At 37.9% G+C, this 20,393-nt stretch overlaps 1 protein-coding gene across 4 annotated transcripts in view; it reads right to left on the minus strand.

Moving 5' to 3' along the window:
• MAP2K4 (mitogen-activated protein kinase kinase 4) overlaps window positions 1-20,097 on the minus strand; it is a 127,075-nt gene extending 106,978 nt beyond the window's left edge. The window contains exons 1-2 of one of the 4 annotated variants that reach the window (XM_019654447.1): window positions 19,901-20,095; window positions 9,801-9,866 (exon numbers count right to left, since the gene is read on the minus strand). In XM_019654447.1, coding sequence (XP_019509992.1) covers window positions 9,801-9,866; window positions 19,901-20,015 — 181 coding nt within the window. In that variant the 5' untranslated portion in view covers window positions 20,016-20,095. Of the gene's footprint in view, window positions 1-9,800; window positions 9,867-19,900 lie in introns of all 4 variants that reach the window. The other 3 variants (XM_019654448.1, XM_019654451.1, XM_019654449.1) reach the window with 3 other exon arrangements.
• Window positions 20,098-20,393: the final 296 nt, after the last annotated feature.

The raw sequence follows: 20,393 nt of genomic DNA on the forward strand, positions 1-20,393 counted from the left end.
GGAAAATATTCCAATTCCATTAGAGATGAAGTGGAAAGATATCATTTATGAATATATTTTTCTCTATCGTATATATCAAGTCAATTTATAAACAGATATAACATATTATCAAAGATTATCAAGCCAGAAGTCCTTCAAATACCTGGAAGACTCCTGATTTCACAAAGGTCTTCTTAGAGCAAAGAATGAACATAGTATGCTAGCTCAGGAAAATGAGACAGGGTCTTATTTACTTCTTCTCCTTTCTATTTGGCTCCTCAATGAATCACAGTTAACTTTTTATTCCAAGATGACGACTTCACTCCTTCACCCTACTACTGCTCAATTAGCTTATCCTCAAAGTGAATAATTCACACCGCCATATAAAACGTTACCTGTAATAACCCTGCTTTTCTCTATATGGAAAATCCTATCTGGATTCCCTTAGGAATCCAGAAAGGCAAAAGAAGGAATCAATTTTCTTGTTATACATAATTTTGCATATGTTTTAATTCAGTAAGATAATCTGAAAAGCCTTCATGTAAACTTGTATCTCTAACTGGCACCTTTAAATAACAAGAAGGCTCAATTTTACTGACCATTTGTATTGATGGCTGGAAACAACCTGTACTCAAATAAATATATGAGATACTTACTGCTGTGAAGCAGTGGAATATAAGCGTTGTTACAGTAGCTTGCACTAGAAGTAAAGTTTTATTTCAAAGATGACTTCCCCAATTCTAAAACACCATCAATAGTTTAGTAATAATTTAATAACTGCAGAAGGACCATAAAAAAACCAAACCACACTATACAATTTTTAACTAGTCATCAATACCATACATTTATATAATAACCCCTTTCTTTTACCAGGAACACAGTCAATATTTAAACATAAGCATTCTTCACATTCAGAACCTAAATATTCATCTGGATGATTTCTGGCCACTGGAAATTAAGATATAGCACTCCAGTGACTCCGTTTTTTTATATAATAGTACTTGGCATATCAAAGGAACTCAAATATTTCTTAAATTAATGAATTATCTCAAGTTTTCAATTTAACACCTTTCGGACAAATAGTTTTCACTTAGACATCTTAATTGGGGGGTTTATCTGTATTTCTTAATAGATCTAATTTGTTGATTCATTTTTTTCTCAAAATATGTATAACTAGAACTTACATAGGTTCTCTGAAAAAGTTAGCCAGGAGCTTAACTTCAGAAATGCTCCTTACTGATAGAACCGCATGACACACAAGTTAGTCAGCCGTCTTTCAGCTTTAAAAAAGATAGCTGGCATTTTTAACTGCCTTGAGTTGCACAACATATAACAATCTTCTCTATACTCAACTTTTTCCATTTCAGTGCTGCATTACACTATGCATCTTTTTAAAGAAGTTTTAAGTAATAATTTGCAATCCAAATTTTAATTCAAATTCCACTGTGTTACTCCTAAAGCAAATAATAGAGCTGGAAAATGAGTAACATCTTGTACACAAAGCTCACATTGTACATGTGTAAGCAATAACTACAGCACTACTACACCCTCAGCAGCATGTGAATGGCTTCTTTTCGAACTCCGTTGAATACCACCTCCCAATTTAAAAATCATTAAGATGTGAATAACACTTTGATTTCTTAGTGGACACAATTAAGTTCCTATTTGTTGCCCATAAATGTATTCTATAAATTGAAGTTTTTAAAAGGTTAGAATAAAGTAATATTAATTGAGAGTAAATTGCACTCAAAGAGGGTCTGTTGTATCCTATCTACTTCCTGTATACAGCGTACATAAGAGCAGCCTGACACATTTCTCTAATTTGTTATTTACAAATTACGAAAGATCAAATCCATTTTGGAACATCATGAAGGAGAAACTAATAATTTAGTTACCAGATGGGTGACTGAACGGGAATGGTGAAAAAGGAGAGGTGGGTAAGAAATTGTTACTACTGAAGGGTGAATAATGACACCTGTTGGACAAGATATACCAGTAAATCAAAAAGCAATTGCTAATTGGAACACAAGTAGTTCACCAGTTTTTTTATATCCTGGATGAGAACTCTTATTTACTTCTACTCTCACCAAACTGCCTTTCGATGACTAATTCTGGTTCCTGAGTACTGGGAAGATAATGCCCTGAAGGACCTAAATATTTTAAGCAGTGAATATAAATTAATAAACAAAGGTGGACTCCAGTTTAGGATTGGTCTTAATGTGGCAGAGCTGGTCTCACATACCCACTTGTTCTACAACTTCACCAAAAAATGTCAAGAATTATTATTTGACATTTAAAAGTTAAAAAGGCCGAATTAATGAATAGGTCAACTCATGTTCCAGGGTATGAAGGATAAATGTCCAGTTTGAATTTTCTCATAATACAGAAAATCACAATAAATGTCTGAGTATATGTGTGTGCATATGTACCATACTTTTATATCCTTCACAGTGGTGCAGTTAAGTCAGAGATATGCTTAACTCTATAATTTGCATTCGATGGTATGCCCCAAACACAAACTTTTTTTTTGATTGACTACAGCTACTATTTGCAGAGTCCACCAATGTTTGGAAATACAAATTAACCAGTCCCTACAGTAGTAATTTAGACAAAAATAATTGATGGTGGCCAAAACCATCAGGTGAAAGGCTGATGGGGAACTTCAGTCTACACAAATCATGCTGACAGCACCTAAACCCACTGATCAATCTTAACAAAACCTACAACCAGAAATCATTCCCTTCTTGATGTGATGCCACAAGAAATACACAGCTCCACCTATGAAATGTTCTTGCCAAAAATCTGAATCTCTACATTCATCTCTATTTAGCTACCAATCTACAGGGCAAAGAGGAACATGCGAAATACTAATTACTAAGTGGATATAATCAGCCAAATCCAATGTGCAAATTGCTACAAAATATATGACCCAATTGTTTCAATGGATAAATGGCAAGAAAAAAAAATGAAAAGAGGGAACTACTCTAGGTCTAGAGAAACTGAAGACATATCAACCAAATGCAGTGTGTGTGGACCTCGTTGAGTTCACAACTTGAACAAATCAATTGTAATATGGCATTTGTAAGCCATTTGAAGAAATCCGAACATTTGAGTGGCTATCTGATAATACTGTGTTATTTAATGGTGTAATAATGGTATTGGTATGTATTTAAGAGTCCTTATCACTTAGAAGATATGTGACTGACAGACATGTGGATGAAATAATGATAATCGGAATCAGCTTCAAAGTATTTCAGTAGAGACAGATGGAGGGAAGAGGAACAAATGAAATAAGATTGGCCATATGTTGATAACTGTTGATGCTATGTAATGGGTATGTGGGGTTTATTATACTATGCCATTTGTGTGTATGTTTGAAAACGCCTATAATTAAAAGTTTTAAAAATTAAATAATTTGCTCTCTTCCACCCTAACTAAAAGAAAGTGGGCAGGACAACTCCCTGTTAAGAGTCTGTATGCACAAATCTGTCTTCGTGTGTGCATGGCTATACCCTCTTTGTTCACTGAAACCCAAGTCTCCTGATCTACTCATCTTGGTCAGCCGTTCTCCAGACACAGAAGTCAATCCCACAGCAATTCATCTGCTGCATCCGTCTAGGCCAGAATAATTCTGTGTTCTTTACTGAACATGTTTCCCAAGTGGTGGACTCCTATGTCCCTAGCTTCAGAGCCACAGAAGGAATCTTTCCACTTACCATTCTGGCAGGCTTATTAATAACATTTTGAAACTCTGGGACCAGAAAGTCAGCAATGATATAAATGGTAAGTTCAGACCTCATGACCATTTGCGTGTGAAGACCCCTCAAAAGCCATTTGGTTTAGAAACCATTCCTTTGAGTGCCCACTGCTTTCTTTGAAGAATCAATAAACACTGCAGTTTATAGCATGTAATCTGTGACCAGACCAAGGTCACACAATTCTGTTACTCATTAACTGTATGACTTTGGAAATTTTACTTAATCTTTCTGTACTTCAGTTTCCTCATCTAAAATAATTATTATACCTACTACTTCATAAGGTTGTTGTAAGAATTAAAGGAGTTAATATAAAGTGTTTAGAATAGGGTTTGGCATACAGTATAAGAGCTTTCTATTATTATTTCTACTACACAGTCTGTCTCAACATGTTCAATCTCTCAAACATAAGCTTCGTCAGAGTGGGCTCTAGATTTAATTCATCTTTAAAGACCACAGTGCCTCTTACCATTAGTGGTGTGTGTGTGTATGTGTGTGTGTGTGTGTGTGTGTGTGTGTATATATATATATATATATATAATATATATATATATATAAAATATATATATATATTAAAAATATATATATATTGGGTTGTCGAAAAAGTCATGACGCATTTTTGCAACGAAAAACATAGAAAAAATACGTCATGACTTTTCCCAATATTTGTTAAAAATTACATTTTTGTCTCTGTTTATGTAATGTTGTAATAGGTTCTCCAAAGGGGAGTGAATATGCTTATATACACTCAATTTTCATTTCTGATTAATGTTCATTTAATTCTACCTAATGAGGTGATGAACACCAACATGGAAGCTGCAAGTTTTTTCTAGAACATCTTTTCATCTAGATACTTGTGCGTGGATTTGGAAAGCATTCATAAAATCATGTAGTGAGCATTCAAGTATTTACTATACCTTGTTTGAAAACCATCACCCTAAATTTTTAAACTAAGTTGAAAACCACTTTAATTAACTTCAGATTTAGTTGGGAATAGTCTCTGGAAACCTCCCATTATCATTTCTGCCCTTTATCTGTTCAACTACAAAAGTTTTGTCAACTATCCCTTCATTGTTAATAGTAAAGTTCACCTGGCAGCTGACAGGAAACTTTCTGCAATGTGGACAAATCACTAATTTATTCTTCGTTCCAATGTATCACACATTAAGCTTCTCCAAATGATTTTTAAGGTGCAATAGCTGTTCTAAATGAAACCTTCCTCCTTCTAGCATCAAAAACCATTTTCTTCAGGAGAAATGGATGCTCCCACCAGTTCTAAGATCAAAGATAAGAGGCAACACTCCCCCTGGAATGATACCATGTAGAAAGGGACTAAATGAACCTTGACTCTGCCTACACCACTACTACAGTCCTTGGGTTTTCACGAGTATAAAGGCTGTGTCCAAGAAGATGGACTACCCTTTGGCAATTTACCACGCTCCACAGAGATAGTGATGAATACACTGGATGCTAGTCGGGCTATGGCTTATGTTAAATCCCACAGAAGTCTCATTTTCAACTAATTTCAGAATCTATATAAATTTAAATAAACCTTGTTAAACTCCAATAGTAGCAAATGTGGTCTTCCTGTTTCTTAGGACTGCTGAAAAACTTAGCTGATTTTTTAAAATTCCACATGATAAAATGTTAGTCATTGGGTATAGGTTTTTGCCACATCAAATGGGCAACTGGAAGTTGCATCAGATGGATTTTCTAAGCTCTTAGTTCTAAATGTAAATGGCTTGGTCCTCCCTCCACTCCTAACTTCTCCCAGTTTCCTATCACACTTCACCTCCAAAAAGTCAAATGCTCTCTTGAGCAAAACATCACCTTTTATAGATATTTCTTATCAGGTCAATAAACGTATTAACGACATCCTCAAATTTCTAGAAAGATTCATAAAACATTATCCCTCCTCTTTATTGTTTCCAACTTAAAAGCAACTAGAGATACTTAATTTAAAAGAATAGCTTCACAATGAAATGAGAATCTGTCACTAGCATACCTCCATTTTTTTCTCCAAATACTCTGATGTGCAGTGTGACCAAAAGCAATCACTACCTGTAACCCAATTTCTATCAGTGACTTCGAGGATAAGTCACCTCTGGAGCATATAATTTTCTCAATAAACATACCATTGCTATGCACACATTCCCAAGGAAAACAACTTTTAGAAACCACTAGGTTTTTAAAGCTACCAAAAGTGTAAAAGATAACACTACACAGACTCAGCACTATCCAAACTTGTCTTTAGTATTCAAACCTCTACAGCCATGGGCTAAAAATACCTTGAAGTACAGTAGGGAAAGAAAGGCTAAAAGAGCCCTCGTGTGAAAACAAAATATTAGCAGAGTATTTTCCAAACTGCTAACTACTCTCACATTGATTAGCACAGGACTCGCTCTACTGGGCATTTTGTGAAGAAAATCCCTATGCACCTGGATCCTTAATGGGTCGTAATTCCCACGCAGATAAAAAAAAATCAGAATGTTGATACACTAAGGTAAATTAGAAATTTATAAAAGGATTTCTCAAAAACTGTGTTTCCAGGCAAATCTACTACCCCCTTCAAAAAGATTAGTTTTATAAAGCAAAGTAAATCATATTGTAAAAAACAGTGTTTACAAGTTACCTCATTAAAGCCATTGAGGTATGATCATTCAAACATGGTCATAAATCACATAAACATCTTTACAGGTACAAATTATTTTCAAATGATAAATGATGAACTAATCAACCTTCTAAATGTAGGAGTTCTACATTGTAAAGAATATTTTTCCCTTAAGTTGTCTGACATTCAGACTTCAGAAAAATTCAATGATCCAACAGTGTTAAAAGAAATATAACACTGTTGTTTTAAATAATTATAACTTTACTTATTACATATTATCTTAAATATATATTATCTTAAACATATATATTTAGAAAACAAAGAGCAAATAAATGCACAAACTATAATCGATTAAAAAAAACAAAATGCAAAGTGGATTTTTATTGAATTTCTATAAAATCTGGTTGCAAAATTAAATGTGTAATCTCACACTATTTGCTCGTGTGTGTATATACCTATACACACATCTCCAATAAAACTCCACTAACTTATAACAGGCAATTGTAATAAACTGATTGGAATAGTGATGTAGTAATATAAAAACAAAAACTATGTGAAAGTCAAACAATGGAAAAAAATTAATCCTTCAGAGCTTCCATTAGTCATCAGAATTATCTTACAATCCATCTTTTTGATTTGTGGTAGAGAATTACGCATTTGAAGCAGCAGTAACTCAAACTTATTACTTTTAACAATCTCTAATTTTGCACTCTTTTGCCCCATCCCCTCCTATGACTACTGTATGATATTTAATTATTTTTAATGAATTAATTATGTTTTTCTGATAATTCTGAAACACCCTTAGAATAGAACTGGAGGTTCTGACACTCATGCCCCAACAACTGAGAAAACACTGTTTTGGTGATTTCAAGCCCTCTATTTTTAAAGAAATGAGTGTCCACTTTCCACATAAAGTTAATGTCTATATTCCAGAGCAAACTGGAAGATTGATGGCTTGCAAATATTACAAAATTGCACTTCTAATTTTTAAGTCATGCCAATCACAGGACCAATTTTGGAAAAAGGTGTTAATATATATAAGCAACTGAATACATATCCTAATATGTAGGTACCAACAGCGCAAAAATAAATGCTGTCACTCAGAGCTGGCCAGCCCTCCCAACATCCCACTCCAAGCCCCCTCATGTGTGTACTCCCTATCCTAGAGTCTTCACTGAAGTCCCGGCCAGCACGGCCAGCTCAGACCCATCACTGCATCTCTGAGCCACGGTCTGCAATCAGGAAAGCAGCTATCATGAGACCCGCAGCACCCCTCAGGCTTGGTCTCTCCCATGACAACAGCAGGAGCAGAGGTGCCCAGCACACAACTGCTCTGCACCACCTCACCCTGGGCTAAGCTGCTAATCAATCTGCAGCATCGGTAGTTGAACACTAACAGTCAACACACAATCAACTCAAGTTCACTGCACTAATAGCCCACTCAGGGCAAGGACCAATTCTATTCATTTCTTTACCAATAATCTCCCTCGCTTTATGGTACCGAGGTATCCTATACATGTTTTGTGACTGCATGTACAAAACTGTGTTGAATCCCAAAAGCAGGAAATGAAGAGGGTGACCTCCCAAAGGGAGAGGGAGAAATAAAAAGGGAGATGTGAGAAAGCATCACAGTGTGATGAGGCAGTGAAGGCAACCCAAAAAAAGCCTCCAAATGGGAATATATGCTTCCTTGCTAGATTCTTCCACGTGTATTAAAGTAGGCAATGCTGTAAACCTATCATTTCCATAACAATGGAAAAGGGACAGGACCATTTAGACAATCTAAAGGTCTTTTAAATCTACCTACAAAGCTATTTATAGACACTGCATACACATTTTAAACTTAATAAAATCAATGTTTCTCTTGTTTTATGTCCACAATATGACTAAGTTACAAAAAAAGGACAACAATGTGAATGCAAAACATCAGCATTCTTCTTTAGATTTTATGTCAATATATAGAAACTAAAAATTATATTAAACAAATATACTAAAATGTGAATGAAAACTAAAAACTGTCATAGTAAATGTGTTAAAAGAGAAGAGGAGTTCTAACTTCATTACATGTATATCATGTATGTATGTTCACTATAGGAAAGAAATTGTATACTGTTTTTAATTTAAAGTAAGAGAAGGATAATAATAATAATAATGGGTCAATTAAAACAGTTTTATCCCAGGGTCTAGGTATCCTACTCTATTACTTATTATTTCAAGAAATAAATCTTTGTTAACTACCTTTCAAAGGAATTCACAGTATTCAATCAATGGAAATTAAGCATTTGATTCCATCATAAAATTTAAAAACAGCAGAAATGTTTTCTCCAGATTAAACTTTGTTTCCTTTGAACTAACTTTCTTAAGAATGATACATTCTAAAACATACAGAATGGTATACTTGAAAGTTGCCATGAGAGTAAATCATAAATGTTCTCAAAAAAGAAATATTAATTATGTGAGGTGATGAAAGTGTTAACTAACCCTACTGTGATAATCATTTTGCAATATATAAGTGTATCAAATCATCACACTGTACACGTTAAACTTACACAATGTTATAGGTCAATTATATCTCAATAAAACTAGAGAGGGAAAGGGTGATGAGAGAGAAGTGGTCATCATTCTTCCTCTCTATGAATAAATAAGCAGAAAATGAAACTAGTTACATTTAATTTGGGAAGTTTTTATGTTAATTGGAGAATAATAGTCTCTCTGAGTTGGGATTTTTTAAACTGCATTTTATACAAATGATATTTAAGCTTTAAATGCATTTGTTTTAATTCTATAAATTTTGCTTTTCATAGAAAACACATTGTATTCTATGAAGACTACTGTCCTAATATAAAACACTAGTCTACATGGGGGGGAGGGGAGGTGGAGGGAGGTAGGAGGAAGAAACAAGCTTTGTTTTAAAGAATAAAAATAATAAAATGCATTAAATGCATTAACTGGTTTTAAATAAACCAGTTTTAAAGCACGAGATCTTTGATACAGTTATGTATTTTTTGCATTACAATCTTAAAAGTGAGCTTTCCTCAACTTGTGACTTAAATTATGGTTAAGTCCAAATATCTATATACATCTTTCTATAACTATATACACGTACACCAATAGATACCTTTCTACACCTGTACATCTTTCTAAAACTAGTATATCTTTCTATATCTATATACATCTGAATATATATATATATATATCTTCCTATACCTGTATACATTTGAATACCTATATATCTTTTTCCTATTTCAATTTCAAATGGAAAACAAGAAAAATTTACAATCAAGAATATAACAACAATTTTTTTTGTGTATTTGGAACAAGAATGAAAAATGGAAGCTCTTTTAATGTAAAATTGCCATGGTTGGTTAGTTGAAACAATAGTAGACACATTCCCAATACCAAGATGGATATGAAAAAAAAATAAGTAGCATAGTATCATAAAATGTGTAGCTTACTTTGTGCCTTTTCACAGAAGTTTATCTGAAAGCCTAAAGTAAAAGAGATAAGTTCCAGTTCATTTACTGTAAATCAAACAAACCAAAATTAGAACATGACATTGCATTTTTATATTACATTTTGAATCAAACAAATTTAAGAACAGTTCAAATCACATAACCCCCACCATCACAGAAATAACTGTAACACATGGGCTTTCTTTAAAAATTCAGCTTTTTCTAGTGTAGATGTACTTCATTATGGAACTGAAATCAAGTTTAAATTATAAGAGTTGTAATGTCTTTACCTTTATTTTTCACATCTATTCAATAAAAAGAATAGCTATTAGCCCTTGAAAATTAAGAGTAACTTTTAAGATAGATTTGTCAATTCTTTCAACCTACAAATTCAAAACATATTACAAGTTATTTTATTAACTCAAATTAAGTGACTTAGAAGATTCACTAAGAATTATTACCTACAATTCAAAAGCTTTAATAGCTCCTAAAGTGTGAAAGCTAAACACACACAGCAACATTTTCTAGTCTATTTATTAGCTAACTTCCAATGATAAGACAGTGAACTACTGAAGAAGTGCTGAAATTCTTCTAAAGTAGGCTGGGGGGGGCGGGGGGGAAGACCATGTCCCCAGGAATGATAAGACAGAGTAGGGCTTTAGTTATAGGAAGAAAACCTGCAAATTCTCCTTAGAAACATGAACACATTTTCCAAATCCAATTGGATCTGATTATGCCTTATACATATAATGTATACAGGTGTAAGTTTTTATAAAATGTACCCAGTAAAATAAGCTGTCTAAAACAAAAGCCTTCTCAAAATATTCTTTCACCCCCTTAGTTCATTGGGTGAATAGCTGGTTTTCTTAGTGGTCTTCCTATGCCTGTGTTTATTACTGCTTTGGGGAACAAAATGGAGAAAGTAAATTTAGAATGAGTATCACTCAAGCTTGTATTTAGACAAATTCAATCAAAACTTGTAAGAAAAAGAACCAGGATTAAAGAAAGGATATGTTTAAGTAGTCTTTCCCATTCGGTTATCAAAATCTAAGAAGATAAAGATATCACCTATGATGTAGAAAACCTGAAAAATGCTAATGTAGCTACTTTGACATGAAGGTACCTGTGTGCACAAAAGTAACCCACTGCTTACCACCTAATGACACAAACAGCAGTAGAGGAGGAAGTAATTCGAACAGAGACTTCATGGAACAGAAGTACTGCGGACAAACCTGGAGGCAGGGCAGAGATGCCCGTCTCTCTACCACCGAAGCTCAGTATGTGCCCCACCAGATAGATGCGCAGCAGAGACTGCGCAAAGAAAAAAATCGAAGATCCAGGGGCCTTATAAGCCTAAGCAACTAAAAGTCAGCCATCTCCTCCCAGGCAAAATGAGCAGAGCACAAGTCAGGAGGAAAGGGAACGGGCTCTGTGGAAGCACCGAGAGCACCCAGGAGCCGGAGCCACAGCTCAGAAGCCAGTCTCCCACGCTCTCCCACTGAAGAGGGGAGGGAAAATTCACCTGTACCACCAATGGAGAGGAAGCTGATGAAACATTGAAACAATTTTAAGGCAATAGTTACTCTTCTTTGTTTAGCTTTAAATAGTTGATGGCTGCTACTAGGTAGCAAAAATAAAAGGTGAGAGAAGAGGTGAACAAAATTGCAATTTTATTGGAGGAAGGGGCAAGAAAAATAAATTTGAAAGGTATGAAACAATGAATTGGATCTCAACATATAGTTGTATAAAAAATAAGTTACAGGATAAAACATAATAAATAAAAAATTTTTGCAAAGATATATGTAACATACCAATTACTGCTCTAATACTTACAAGTTAAGCCCACTGTTTTGTTTTGTTTTGTTTTTAAGCTGAGCCATCCTGCCACCTGTTGGCAGCTCAGCAGCTGCTCAGCTCGGGCTGGGACTCGAACCACTGTTGCTCAGAGCTCAAACTTTTAAGCGAGCTCTTAACCAACTGAGCCACTCAGCCGGCCCTAAGCCCACTTTTTAGTACTTAAAAATTCTCAAACCTTAAAGTTCTGTCAGTACAGAATTAATCCAAGTAGCTAAAAACGGAGGGGGTGAAATTCTCAAAGCACAACTACAGACTTGCTCTTTTTACCTAATTATGGATGAAGTGACCAGGTGAATAGATTCTAAGCCTCAAATACCAACATTCATCTCCGCATTATTTCTCATTCCGCAAAGACTTGCTGACTGCTAACTGAACCAGAGGCCACTGGGCAAGTGAGAGCTAAGCTAACTGGAACATAATGACACATCTTTTCCTTGGAATTCCATTTAATCTTATCAATTAAATCAGATAAAAAGCTAGTTAGCTAAATCGCTCTAGACCTCTAAAAGACTATCTATAGAGACTATATATGGCTATAGAGATTTCATATATATAGAGACTATATATGGCTATAGAGACTATATATGGCTATAGAGATTTCATATATATACCATATATATACACATATATATATTAGGAAACCAAAAAAATGTATACACATTTTAAGAATGTAAACTATTAAAATTGTAATACTCAATATATACCCATAACAAAAGATGAATACAAGTCACATTTGACTTCTGCAATTGCAAGAGGTGCTCAAAGTGGTTACCATCAGCATCCAGACACTTCTGATTACAGCAAACCACTGCTTGAGCAACGTAGACCAAAGTGTCCATTTGTATACTTTTTTTTTTGGCACCCCCAGTGTGTGGGTGTGTGTGTGTGTGTGTGGGTGTGTGTGTGACAGCAAGAGAGAGAGAGAGAAAGGGAGAGGAAATCTGCAATGGTCAGAAAGCTAGTGCCTATAGCTTCCCTAGCTCATTATACTCAAAGGGCAGGGGGGCCCCAGGGGACCACCAGCACTCTTGTACAAGAAGAGAAAGATGGTAGAAAAGCAATGGTGAGGGAAATTTCCGATAACATCAACTTTATGAAAAGCTAGTTTATGGTTATGCTATAATTAATCCATAATAGCCATTCAAATATGTTCAATTTTTGAGATCTCCCTTGTCTCAAAAATTCTGTATAAATGGGGTCTTTCCATTCATGTCCTTAAAGTCCTGCATCTCTGAGAGTACTAGGTATCAGTTGAATCTGTTGCTAATAACCAGTTCATTTGTTAAATCTTAGGTCCTGTACTCGTTTTTATCCTGGTGAGTTATCTGTATCCTGGAACTTCACTTTACATGATCCCTCCCCCCACCCCTTCAAATTTGAGTCTTTCTCATTTTATCAGACCCAGGCCAAGTTGATTTTCATTAACTGTTAGACCCCTAAGAATAAATATCGAGAAGCATTAGAGTGCCAGTAATTCTACAAAAGGAATCACACTACGTAGGGCTTTTCCCACTCCCTCCTTTTTCTCACTAGGCCTCTCCAACCCTTTCTCCCACATTTCCCCCTCATTCTTACCCTCTTACCACAAGGTGAGAGCCCTTCACTGGCCATAACTTAAAATCTACCATTGACTGTATTTACCAAATGAAGTGAGCATGTCTACATTAGTTTAAAAGGCTGTTTAGGATGTGTGTAAGTGTATATGAAAATAAAAGTAAACAGTATTTGATAAAGCAGAAAATGAGATGAAGAATGCCAGATCACAGTTCTAGTTCCAAGTGCGAAACTTAAACAAGTCATTTCACTTGAGCCGTTTCCTCATTTGTATATAAAATTAAGAACAGTATCTGGTAATCTTATCTTAGAGTTTTAAAACAGTATGTCGACACCTAATTTCGCTTGTGCAGTGGCCTTCATGCGTGTTGCAGTTACCTCACTCCCCTTTCTCTGGGTTGATGTTACCATCCAGAGAGGGGGCAGGGCAGGGGCACGAGTGGTTTCCCCCTACTCAGTGGTTCCTTATGCCTCCCTGGGCATCCTGATATCATATTGCTGAAAATGTGTTATGAATTACAGTATGAACCCACACTGATGTAAAGACAATCAGAGCTGCCTCACTGGGTAACACCCACAGACCAGGCCAAGACTCCCTTCTGACACAAACACGAAGAGTCCACCTGTTTGCAGCCTTAAAGCTTCCATCTCAGAATGCTGGCATGTGTCTTAAACTGCAAAATTACTCGTAATACACCATTATGTTCTAAGATCTAAGAATTTATCTAGGCTGTCCAAAATGTCTATTTTCATAGTACTTAAGAGTCCCACAAGATTTATTTCCTGCTGTGTTATTTCATTTAGCTTTCCTTACTTCACCTTTCTCGAACTTAAAAGGGAGCCGCCCTAATTCAGTAATTTCAGGTTGTCGGCATCATGAACAATTTATAAATACTAATCAAATCCTTCCCACATTTCTTTTTTAATTCAGGACCTTGTCAGTTCTCATACGTTAGTTCTTTTTCTTCCTCGTGGCCAAGGCTACCTTATTTACTCCTTGGTTAAGTAACTTAATGCTTTATTATCATCTCCAGCCTGTTCAGTGAAGCCTAGCACACCCAGGAAGAGCAGCTTACTAACTATGTGACTGGGCAAGTATCTAACCTCTATAATGCCTTGATGTTCTCATCTGTAAAATAGAATAATACACAAAAGTGTTCTGTGATGATTAAATAAGGCAATATCTAAAATGTACAACAGAGCCTGGAATAAAGCAGGTTATTATTGTCAGTCATTGTTATTCCTGGTCTCTCCCTCAGGTGAACGATTGTGGCACCTTCCCTGCCAGATCGGCCTGACGTACACAAAACCAGTCCCTCTCCTTTCATTCCCAGTCACCTTCTTAATTTTGTTTCAGTGGTTTGGGGTAAGATGAAATACAGGTTGAACAAGCTGCTGGGGTGTCCACTTCCATTTTTCCCTGTGGTGTGGAATGACATAATGTTCTTCAGGAATCAAGCTGTGTAAGATGTGACTGTTATCTTCTTTCAAAAGGTCCATCCTGAGTCGTGTTAACCACTGGCCAGTGCTCCCTCTCACTGTGTGAGGCCAATCTTATCTCTCCTCATCCTTGAATCCTTTCTGTAAGTGCACATTAATTCCTGACCCTGCCAAGAGTGTTAAAGAGACACATGAAGACTTTCTGGAGTTGGGGGAAAGGGCTAGAAGCTAACCCGTGCCCATTAGCAGGGATAGTAATTTGCCCAGATGGCAGATATAGCCAGGATAGCAACATTATGTTACTAACTCTCATGCTAAATGGGTTACTTTTATATATAATGTAGTGTTCAAAGAGTTCTATTACCCTTCATATCTACACTGGCCTGCTGGGCCGAGCCCTGATTAAAGTTTTCTACTTACCTGTAAATTCCCAATTAAAAGGCCTCCAATTTCAAAATTTTGGGTAATTTTGCAAACCCTCCAGCAAGGTGAGCACTCTATTTCATACAGGTGCATCAGGAAGCACAAGGTCTCCCAAACTCAGCTCAAATGTGGCTGGAGGTTTAAACCTTCCACCCACTAACTGAAACCTAAAATAATCTCTCCCTTCCACTCCTGAATTTACATAACTTCTGGCAAAGATTCTTCTCTCAGAACTGAATGGCTGAAATGACATAAAGACAGCAACCACGTGAGCCTGTGTGTAGAGAAGTAGAGCAAAGGCTACAGGTCATACAGGTGGATTCAAACCCACCTCTACTAGGACAAATTACTTACTTTAAATGTCAGGTCCCTAATCTATAAAAGGGGACTATGCTCAACTACCCTTAAAGGATGCATATGAGCACCAAATTAGGTAAAATACAGAAAAAGAACTGTCGACTATTAGTTTCCCTTTTTAAGTCTGAATTAAAGTGTCTCAGGTTGTTTCATTTGCACAATGTCTATCTCCTAGAGATGGGAGATTGCAAAGGAGATCGATCTGGACTGTGTATGATAGAATTGATTATGATCTCCGGACCCCCAAAAGGAAAACTCTAGGGGCCCAAATCAATCCAGCTTCTCAAATTAGGTAAAAAAAAAAAAAATAGGATGAAAAGAAAAGAACTTTATGAAAAAAGTAACATGACAAAATACAGACTTGACTATATCCTACCTTAAACAAGTTTCAGCACAAACTGCGATAAGGTACATTAAAGGAAATGTGATAAAATAAATATCCTAAAAGCAATATATTTTTCTACTTTTTAAATTTTAATACTAGGGCTGTTCTCATTTTTAAGCGAACATAGAGAAATGCAATATGTGCTTTTGGGGAGGGGGACTAATTTTTCTGAGCTGGATTTGTATCAGGTTAGATCATATAAATGGTAAAAATAAATAAATAGTATGCAATACACTGGGAAAGGCAAGCAATTCTAGGACATGGAACTACATACATCCAATGTCCACACCAATTCAGTTCTTTAAAATTAAGATACAGGTACCCTGCTATGGTTCTTGAAACCACAGACTAAATGGGAAATAGACAGTCCAATATAATCACAAATAAGGTATCTCACACATATTTTATATACTCAACTATTAGAAGAAAAAGTATACTGACTTTAAATCTTTCTTCATGTTTTCTTAACAGATATGCTTCATTACACTTGAAAGTTTGTGTGATTTTTAAAAGTAGAATCAAACTTTTTACTTAAATTGATATTTATAAAATATTCAGCTGGAGATAAACAGGTAAGGACTGGACTAGTCCATAAGTTTCTGCTACATATCTACCGGAGGTGCCCAAAAAATGTATACACATGACTTATATTCATCTTTTCTTATCGGTATATATTGAGTATTACCATTTTAATAGTTTTTTTTCTTTCTTAAAATGTGTAGACCTTTTTTTTGGCACCTTGTACATATTTGATACTTAAGGAAAAAAGAATACCTGCCTAGCACAGCACATTAAGAGAACCAGAGGTACCTACATCACATCCTGTGTTTCCTATGACAAGTACTATACAAAGGCCTCCACGGTCTTCAGAATCAGCCATAGATTCTAACCATTTTTTTTTAAAGTTTTAAAAAACTGACATTTCTTATCTACCTGAGTAAAGTTTAAGGAACTTTTCCCTACTTTATCTTCTACAATAAATTTAACTTCTTGTGTTTGAGATCTTTTAAATATAGTACATTTTAAGTGACTAGTAACTAACACAGGTAACCACGTCTAATAACAATTCTTATATCCTTATAGAGATTTTATAATTTTCAAAGCACTTTCACATGCAATAATCTAACAATGTGATTCTCACAACAGCCGTGTAAGCCAGGTATTATCCCTATTTTAACAGACGAAAATAACAGACGAAATAAGAGTTCAGAAATGGTGGATAATTTCCCCAAGGTCACAGAGCTTGTACATGGCAGAACAGTTACATGAACCCAGGTAGAATAAAGATTCATCAGGCATATTCTAAAAGGAAATGCTCAAAAATGAAAAATGGAAATCAACAGGTTAGAGACAAGGGTAGGATCCATTCATAATGAAGCTAAAGAAACTGTGAGTAGATCATGAGGGGTTAGGGACTCATCTACTAATAATGAAAGAGACCATTAATGAAACCATTACAAATAGCAGTATTGTTGCTATTAACAATGATGGTGGCTAACATGTATCAAATCCTTATTATATGCCAGGCCCATGCTTTACATGAATTCTCAAAGCACCTGTGAGGTAAGTATTATTCCTACTTTGCAACTGAGAAACTGAGGCTTGGAGAGATTAAATATCTTGCCCAAGGTCACAACAATCTTAAGTCCTGATGAGGGGATTCAAATCCAGGACTCCAGAGCTCTGGCTCTTAAATTAAGCATTATGATATTAAGAAAACAACTGTTCCCAACCTGGACCCCTCTTGAACTACAAATGTCAAGAGTGGTCCAAGCTGGGAAATACTGCAAAGGTGTGCAGGGTTATCCAGTGGCCCAAAACCACACAGTGTTTATCACACAGAGGACCTCCAATGTCTGTTAAGTGAAATGTCTTCCATATGTCCCACAACTGAATCCTGCTGTTTGAAAAAACATAGTCATTAACAAGTCCCAGAAAGGCAGTGTTTTGGGGTGGTTAAGTAGAAGCAGATTGTGGAGAAGCGGTGGAAATATACCAAACATCTTTTAAGGCCATCTCTGTGAAGTCTGACCTAAAGCCAAAGATCTTTGCTGGATGAAGTATTGGAAGTTAGTCTCTAACATTACAAAACAAGCAAAAAAGAGAAATTCTAAATTGCTGCTTAAGCTCATGCTTTATAACCTGATCTGTGCTGGATAACATCCTGAGAATTCCAAGCACTTCTCTTCATTCTTAGTAATCAAAAGTTCCTAGAATACACCAAGCTTATTCCCACTTCAGAACCTTCATACACCCTGTTCCCTCAGCCTAGAACTCTCTTCATTAGCATAAGAGTCACCTTTCCTGACAGGTCTTCTTTGACCATCTACCTTATCAAAGCAGATTGCCTTCTCCCCTATTATCATCTATCACAAAACCCAGCTTGTTATCTTCATAACACTTTTCTCAATGAGTAATTTTTATTTTTTACCTGCATGTTGTCTTCCCTCCTCCATCCTATCAGGAGGGTAAGCTCCATCAGGGATGAGGCCGTCCAAGTCCCTCTTTTCTATATACCCAGCACTGGAGAACTATGTCTAGCACTGGGCAAAAATGCTCAAAAAATACTTTTTGACAAAAAAATAAATTTATTTTTTTCACATTATTAACCTCCTATACCCCCAAAAAAATATCAACCCCCCCAAAAAAAATTTGCATTCTTTTTATAAGTCACCCATTTTGGATAAGCAATACAATCCTAAATTTTCATTTTGCTGTTTCATTTCCCCACTTACCACCAACTAGATTGTAAAGCTATAAAATCAGGAAACCATCTCATACTTCAACTGTATATTGTGCTGTGCAACACCGTAGCATCCGATAACTAATTCAATTTGAATTAATGACCTGAAGCCCTGCACAGAAAGTGTCCTCTGAGCTCTGACATCATCCTGTCTATATATCACCGTTTTTTATGAACATTAAAATTATCTCATGGGTGGGTGACAGGGTTATAAAAATGAATACAATCCTGTCTTTGCTTTCTGAATCACACACTTTCATAAACATGAAACAGTCAATAAATGTTGAACCTAACTAGGCACACGGTTAGGACACCAAGGAGCCCCTTAGGAAGATTTTAATCAAAGAGTAACCATGGTCACACTGATCACCAACTGATCCTGCTAATAATTTAATTTAAGCAGTTTGCTAAAGTTGTCAAGAGACTCCTGAGAGTCCCTTTTAAAAATTGCATTGCTACTCGAAATTCCCCAGTAAACTTAAGGAAATGGTCCCTAATGGGCTGGGGCCTGGTATTTTCACAACACCCCCTGTCAAGAGCACCCAGAGCTAATAAGCATTTCCAGTGGGAAAAGCCATTAATTAGGAGAGCTGCCTCAGATGTCCACACACTACACAGTGCCACCTTGACCCCTGCCTTTCTATTTCCTGTATCTCTCCAATTAAGCCGAATCCACTCTTTCTTTATCTATTTTTCTGCATGCAATGCTAACGCAGAAATCCCTGGCTCGGAACAAACGGCCTCTCAGCCAACGGCTATCTACCTTACAGGTGGCACAGGCCTGAGCAACCCCCCGCCCCTCCCAGAGCACAGAAACCCTGCAGAAGTTTGGAAACATACGATCCAACAGAACCGCGGAGCCCAGAGGTCAACTCGGTGGTCCGGCTGCAGCTGGTGCCCTGAAGGGAACCAAGATGGCCCTGAGCGGGGCCCCACTGCGGCGGCGGGGAGCCGAGCAAGGGCGCAGGGCCGAGGGGCGCCGGGCCGGGACGCCGCCGCCACCGCCTACCTGAGCGGCGGGGAGACGGGGAGCCAGGCCCTGCGGCGCCTCCCGCCCGCCGCAGCCTGGGCCGGCGCGTTCCCGCAAACGCGGGCGGGGCGCCCAGGAGCCGAGCGCGGGCGGAGGCCGCGGCCGGGGCCTGCGCGGGCCGGAGCCCGGATCCAGGCCGAGCCCGAGGCGGCCGGCATGGGGAGGGAAGCCGCGAAGGAGAGAGAGGCAGGCGCGGGCGGCTCGGGTGGCTTCCTCAGCCGGGTCCGGGGGCGTCCGCGGCCGCAGGGACAGGCCGCGACGACGCCGACGGCCGCGCCAGGGAGCCGGGGTCTCGGCGCTGCTGTGTTCCTTACCCTGCATGCTGCTGACGGCCGGGTGGCCCGGCGCCGGGGACCCTATGGGGCCCGGGGTGCCGCTGCCGCTGCCACCCCCGGAGCCGCCGCCGCCGCTCGGGCTCGGAGCCGCCATTGTTGGGAGTGAGGAGCCGAGCGGCGCCGCGGCGGCTGCAATGCAGCAAGCTCGGCCTCTCGCTCGGCCAAGGGGCGCGGCCTCCGCCCGTCTTAGCCCCGCCCCCGGCACGCCCCGGACACGCCTCCGGCACGCCCCCTGCCCTAGCCTGACGCGGAGCCGCACCAGATGATGAGCTGCAGAACCGCCCAGGTCCGGTGCTGGGGCCTGAAAGGCAGGCAGAAGTCCTGCACCCAAGCTGCGGGCCCGCTCGCGGGGCCTAAAGCTGTTTGCAGAATTAGGAGCGTGTGTGCATTGGGAGAAATAAGTGGGTACATAGCTTACAACATTCCCACAGAAGTCTGTGACCCCAAAAGTTTAAGAACCCGTATGCTGCAT

This window comes from Hipposideros armiger, unplaced genomic scaffold (genome assembly GCF_001890085.2).
Source record: "Hipposideros armiger isolate ML-2016 unplaced genomic scaffold, ASM189008v1 scaffold_222, whole genome shotgun sequence".
In the NCBI taxonomy this organism is placed as follows: domain Eukaryota; kingdom Metazoa; phylum Chordata; class Mammalia; order Chiroptera; family Hipposideridae; genus Hipposideros; species Hipposideros armiger.